Source organism: Echinops telfairi, unplaced genomic scaffold (assembly GCF_000313985.2).
Source record: "Echinops telfairi isolate 266 unplaced genomic scaffold, ASM31398v2 ScPeMD7_7459;HRSCAF=8497, whole genome shotgun sequence".
Classification (NCBI taxonomy): Eukaryota; Metazoa; Chordata; class Mammalia; order Afrosoricida; family Tenrecidae; genus Echinops; species Echinops telfairi.
In genome coordinates, this window is record NW_022111359.1 from 1,044,868 (window position 1) to 1,052,006 (window position 7,139).

General features: G+C 46.4%; 1 protein-coding gene across 1 annotated transcript in view; it reads left to right on the forward strand.

The window, feature by feature from the left end:
- Positions 1-7,139, forward strand: part of THEG (theg spermatid protein) — a 38,849-nt gene that overhangs the window by 30,769 nt on the left and 941 nt on the right. The window contains exon 10 of the mRNA XM_030888273.1: positions 6,981-7,083. Within this exon, the coding sequence (XP_030744133.1) occupies positions 6,981-7,083 (103 nt within the window). The remainder of the gene's footprint in view (positions 1-6,980; positions 7,084-7,139) is intronic.

The window sequence follows — 7,139 nt, forward strand, 5'->3', positions numbered from 1 at the left end:
GAGGGCAATGAATGTACAAATGCGCTTTACACAATTGATGTGTGTATGGATTGTGATAAGAGTGGTATGAGCCCCTAATAAAATGATTAAAAAAAGAAATTTAAAAAAATAGAAATTTCATTGCACTACAGGCTGGTCAAGCACTGGGCACTGGGACCCTCACCGCCCTGCAAGGTCACCATGGACTCCATCGAGTCCATCTCCGAGATCTTCCGGTCATCGGGGTAAAGATGGAGTGTGGGGATGAAGCCTGTCTATCACAGGGAGCCAAATACCTGAGCACTTCACCTGACCAACGTCCAGTGGAGGTGCACACCACAATCATCTTAGCCGGCCTCTTGGCCTTGAATTTAGCTGACAAAGCAGATTCCCCTCAGAAGTCACTGTTTTGACGAGACCTGATGGCATAGTGGTTATGTGCTGAGCTGTGAGCCACAAGGTCAGCAGTTCGAAACCACCCCACTCTGAGGGAGAAAGATGGGGCCTTCTACTCCCATAAAAAGTTACTGCGGTAGTCGCACAATCTGTTGTTAGTTTGAGGCTTAAGAGTGAAGGGGTGGAGTTTAGCCTATTGATCAGATCTCAACTTGATGACCTCATTTGGAGGTGCTAAGGAGATAAATAGCTTGCTGGAGGCCAGACACAAGCTCACTCCCTGAGAGACTCTCTGCTTCCAAGACATATGGATCTATGCTCATGACAGTGAGAGCCCTGGACCTGGAGGAGCCACGTGGAGACCCACGCCAATGCTGAAATGCTTCCACTGTCATTGGATCCACAAGACTATCCACCCACTGGCCTGTGATCTTCCTGCATTCGTCATTGCTTGTGTTTTGTGAGTCTGAAGAGGACTTTATAGATTGGTATCAGACATATGGACTAATATCAGACTTATGGACTTGATCTGGATGGGCTGGGATGTTTTTTCAATATTCAATTGCTCTTGTATATACAATTCTTTCTTATACACATATGAATGTATCTATGAATTTGTTTTTCTAGTCTACCTGGAATAACACAGTTACAGCCTAGGAAACTCACAGTGGAAGTTTTTCCTTGTTCTATAGGGTTGCCATGAGTCAGAACTGAATTGATGGCAGTTAGTTTTGCTTCCCTCCCCCCCTCCCCATTCCCACCAAGGCGCCCTAAGGATTGTATGACTGAGAGGATTTGTCCGCAGCCATCTAGTGATTACAGAGATGTGTTTAAGCACATTGGCTTGGAGTAAACCCAAGCATCCATGAACTGAGGCCCTAGTACCAATAATTTTCTAGACGTACCCTTCCACTGTACTTGTATGTGAAACATTCTTTTTGTAGAAAATGTGATATAAAGAAAAAAAAATTCTTAGGACCTATATCCACACATACACCAAAACATAATCCAATTAATGCCTTTCTGCTAAAATGGCGGCATGTGCAACTTTTGTGTTGAATTGCTAATAGTCACGTTTAGAAAGAAATCACATCACGGATAGCGCACACACACATGCAAAACTCTCATATCCCGTTTGAATGTGTGAATAGACAGAGGCAGGCACCCTTACGGGCCTTAGTCTGGCCATGGAATTGCACCCAGAACCATCTGATCCTTGACTCATGTCCCTTGGGAAGTTTGTTATTACTGATAGAATCTATTTACTTGTGATACGTCTGCCCTGGTTTGGTCATTCTTCTTGGGCTCCTTTTGGTAATGTGTGTATTTTTAAGGTGTGCCCACTTCCTCCTCCTCTCCCCCCTCCTCCTCTTTCTCTTCCCACTTCCCTCAAGTCAATTCTGACTCACAGTGACCCTACAGGACAGAGTAGAGCTGTTCTCTAGGTTTCTGAGACTGTAACTCTTTTTTTTCTTTCTGAGCGGAGTTATTTACTTTTTAGCTGTTTTATGGGCAGATGTACATATCATACAATTCAACAGTTCAATCATATTGAGAAAAGCTGTACAAGCATCACCACAATCAGTTTTAGAACATTTTCTTTTCTTGTATTCATCATTATTAGCTCCCCCATTTCCCCCAACCTGCCCTGCCATACCCCCAAGGGACCATTAATCCAGTTTTTGTCTCTATAGATTGACCTATCCTGGATTTCAAATACAGAAAAACATACAAATAGCACACACACACACACACCCAACAACAATAACAAAGTAAAACAACAACAAAACCCAAACCTCAATAGAAACTAAAATAGAAGATACTAAAAACTAGGACAAATTTAAAATGAGTCAAAAGGGAGATCAAATGATAAGGTGTTACATTTTAACCTGACCGCATCTGCTATCACCCACTTCCCGATGCACTCTGCATGGTACGGGGCTATGCACACCCTTGTCTATGGTCAGAGGGGACCCACTGGAGACTTGATCCATGTGTATTTCCCTTTACCTTTTAAAAAACAATTTTTAAATGAGTCAAAAGGGAGATCAAATGATAACGTGGTATATTGTAACCTAACTATATCTGCTATAATCAACTTTACAATGCTTTCTGTCTGATAAGAAGACTATTCACATACCCTGACTATAGTCAGAGGGGACTCACCAGAGGCTTAATCTACGTGTGTACCCTGCAAATGGATTTTTGGTTTCCACGGTTGTCCATAGCCGCCTGCAAACCAAGTGTTCACAACTTAATCTCTGATACCATTCCCTCCTTCAGATTTGGATGATAATTTTTGCAAACCTTGGATCACACAGGCCGGTGTGCTTCTTCCATGTGGACTTAGTTGACACCTCACTTCGATGGCTGTTTGTTTGAAGACAAGTCTTTAAGACTTAGATGCTGTTCTTTCTGACCCTATAATGCCAAGCATGATGTTTTCATAACATTTAATTAAATGTATATATTAATATATATTGATAACGATGAAACTAAAGAATAAAAACAAAAAAACATTTTTTTCCTAAAATTAAAAATTCAGGCGTTATAGGGCTAATAGTTGGGCACCATCTAGTCTCTTCACCACACTTTGCTTTAGCACCCATATCTTCAGTGACCTCTTCAGGAGAGAGGGCATTAGCAGGGACATGTCATTAGAATTCATTGTTTTCAGATTGGGGCTAGAATTAAGTGTAAGCCCCAAATCCATTCATATATCTCTGATTTATATATGTCTCTGGTTCAACTTAGAAACATCATTGTCATTTTACGTTAGAGAACATTATCAATCATCTCCCTGGGGCATAAGGTAACTGCTGAAAAGTGAGACTGTAACTCTTTACAACAGCGGAAAGCATCACCGTTCTCCCAAGAAGCAGCTGGTGGTTCCAAACTGCTGACCTTGAGGTTAGTAGCCCAAGTCGTAACCCACTATGGTACCAGGACAGCTCCAGTTCATCGAGGTGATCTTATTTCTTGGAGAATACTAAGCAGTTGACACCAAGACATATCTTACAGAAATTATAATAAAATAAAAAAGAGACTCCCTTGGCAATCGGGCCAAAAGGACCAGGTGGGAGAAGTTAGGCTGGACCTAGAGTGACAGCAATGTTCATAAGGAGAAGTCAGTGGAACAATGCCTGCCAAGCTCCCGAGACTGCTCTGAAGGAATGCAGCCTGGGGAAATAATTTTATACCTAGCTAAATTGTCACAGAGCTGTGTCAAAACAGGCTGATATTGTTCTTGCATGCAAGAATCTGAGGGATTTACTGACAAAATCATGTGAAGGGAAACTTCAGCCACAAAGAGAGAAGCCACGATGAACCCTGCACCAATGTCATTTCAGGACTGAGAGAGTTAAGTTTATTGTGCCAACCTGGCCAATAAACACGTGGGGTTAATTGAAGGGCAGAGAGATAAATGGTTTGGCTAGCCTCGTCTTTCTAGTTCTCGGGTCTTTCTGATGATTGGACCAGGGAGCAGCTGCCTTAGCCAGTTCCTGGCTTCAGCTGGCAAGGCTCACTTCCTGCAAGACATCCCCAAGGAGAAGCCACATGGACCTACCCCGATGCAGCCCTGGGTGCTGGAGCAGCCGTGTGGAGAGCCCTGCCAGCGCTGAGATATTTACACATTCACTGACTCAGCTTTCCTCCTGCAGTCGGCATCATTGTGGGAGTTTTGTGAGATGGAGGAGGACTTTGTGGATTGGTGTCAGACATATGGGTTAATGTTGGACTTGTGGGCTTGGGCAGCACTGGGTTGGGATGTTTTCTTGATGTGCACTTAACCTTTATATACAACTCTCTGTTATACATGAGTTTCTGTTCATTTGTTTCTCTAAAGTACCCTAAAGCAAGGACCAACATTAGATCCAACCTATGAATAATGAGTACCTCAGTGTGACTGCTACCAACCCAGACATTAGCGGTGACCTCACAGAAATTCAGAGGGACGGAGAAAAGAGACAAGAAGTGATGTGGACATACAGGGTCCCTCATCAAAATGGATCATTCTAACAATAGAAGTTCATGTCTATTTAAAGGTAGGTTGGTAACCATTAAAAGAGGTTTGTTTGTCTGTTTTCTTGTGGAGCCAATAGCAGACTGAAGTGAACTGCCTTGTTTGTGAGTGTAAAATACATACTGGTATTTGAAGGCTGAGCATGGGGGGGTGGGGATGTCGAGCATCTCGTTAATAACTTTTCCTGCTGATCACATGTTGAAAAGATAAGTCTTCTTGTCTATGACGTGTTACATGCAATATATTATATCAATCTCACCTGTTTCTTTTTAATTTTTTAAATTAAAAAGATTAGGAAATTTAAAATGATGTATGTGGCTTGTGCTGCACAGCATTTCTGTTGGATTAGACTGGTGTAAAGAAACAGAACGGAGTTGATTCCACGGGATTTTAGAGTGACAGGTATCACTAGAATAAAATCTCCCAACAAACAAACAAATAAAAAGTCCCACTCATATCCACCCTCATTAGAGCTTCTGAGACTATAAAATCTTTACAGGAGAAGAGCAACTTGAGGGTTTGAACCTCTCACCGTGTGGTTAGCAGCCCAAGTGTAACCTGAAAACAATCCAAATTCTCAGCGGGGTGGGCGGAGGAAAAGACATTAGAAACAAATGTTGGAGATGCTGTGGGGCAAGAGGCGATCCCTCTGGAACTGCAAACATCTCCCCCAGCTCCGAGTCACAGCAGCTCTCTGGGAACTGGCCTCTCCCAAACGGACAGTCTCACCTCTTGCTAGGTTCGCTCCCTGGGCCAGCCCTGACCCAATAGCCCACTTGTGGACACAACCCCGGGCAAAAGTCAAACTGATGCACATATGAAATCAGGCTTTTGGGATGATGGTACCTGTGTTTGCTCAAACCTCTGCATCTTTTCCTGCTAGGTGCGTGGCTTTTTATGTCTTTGTTATTTTATGAGGAAATAAATTCAAGCTTACAAGGCAGGTGGCAGGGGGAAGTCGAGTAAGGATATGATTCTTTTACATACAAACACAGGGCAGTTTAGCTCATTTGGTTCACTGATTGAATCATTGAACCAATGGCTCTTTATATCATCAGAACTCAAAGGCTCGGCACGCCCCCTCCCCAGCCCAAATGACCTCACCCCATAAAAGGGATGGAGGGCTTCCTGGATCACATGAATGGCGAGATCGGAGATAAGACCTCCCAAGAGTGGTTCTTCCCACCCAGATCGTCCATTCTCAGAGGGCTGGGCTAATCCTTCTGCATCAGGGTCCAGGCTGGGGCACTGCCGCTTCTCAAAACTCCATTGGACCATGATGACTTGGGATCACGGGGGGTGGGGGTGGGTGGGGTGGGGGGGGTGGGGGGTGGCTCTTGAGTGCCCTGCCCTACCCAATTCCCATCTTGCTGGTCTCATCCACTCAGCCGTTCAAGCCCTGCGTGGCTGCCCCCACTCCCTCCATCGTCAAAGTCTCCTACTATCTACCTTCCCAATGAACCAGTCCGTCTCAGAAGTGCTTCCCAGAAGTGAGGATGGCGAGACTCGGTCTCACACATTTGGACGTGTTGTCAGGAGAGACCAGTCCCGGGAGGAGGACATCGTGCTTGGTAATGTGAGAGGGTCAGTGGAAAAGAGGAAGGCTCTCAAGGGGACCAGTTGAAAGGCAGCTGCCACCACAGTCTCCAGAGAGCAGTAACTGTGAGGATGGTGCAGGACGGAGACAGGGTCTATGGGGCAGGGCGTGGGGGCCAAGCATCGGAACAGACTCCGTGACAAGTAACTACCATCAACACTCTCCACTCCCCTTGATTCCACGACCCCCAACCCCACTGCCTCCCCTATAACCCTGGCCCTTTCCATCCCGTCTGCCTCTGTGCTCCATGAAATTTGGCAAATCCTTGCCTGCCTGCCCTCCTCACGCTAAGCTCCTTGAGGTTGGGCCTCAGAATTCTCCTGGTCAACCCCACCCCAGCCGCCTGGCACAGGTTCAGGCACACACAGTTGCAGACCGGTTTCTGTCCAGTCCTTTCCGACCCCTGGTCACGCCATGTGTGCAAAGCAGACCAACTCGATGTGGTCTTCAAGCCTGTGTGTGACTGAAGCCAGCTGCCAGGTCTGTACACAGAGGGGTCTCTGGATGGGCTTCAACCACCAGCCTTTCCATAAGCAACCAAATGCTTAAACGCCTGCAGGACCCAGGGACCCAGATACGTGCCAAACCCCCCCACCCACTGCCACTGCGTGGGTTTCAACTAATTGTGAGCCTATATAGGGTTACTGAGGAGCTGAAAGCCTCCGATTTCTCCCTCTGAGCAGTGGGAGGGTTTGAACCGCTAGCCCCTTTGGTTAGGAGCCCAGCACCTAACCCGCAGTGCCACCAGAATTCCTTAGGTTCAAGCTCGCTTTCCATAAATACAAAAACAACAAATTAAACAATATAGAGGCAGCTTCAGAGTCAAGTGGCCGTGAGTTCGAATCCACTGCCCTTGCTTCTCTGCGCTCTGCTTTAGCAGTGTGTTTTCCAAATTCGCCAATGGAGGCAAACGTGCAGAAGGTTCCAGAACCACGCCGAAGGCGTGCAGCCCGGGCCCCGTCGCCCTTGCACGCCTGGCCTCAGTTTCCCTACCGGCCCCAAGGCGGGCCAGGGGCGGCTACTACTCCATGGCCTTTACCAAGGACACCTGGCCCTTCCTGGGTACCGGCCTGGAGGGGGAAGCGGGGTGAGACCCCGACCGGCTGCGACGCGCACGCGACCCAACAGGTGGCGCCCGGGATT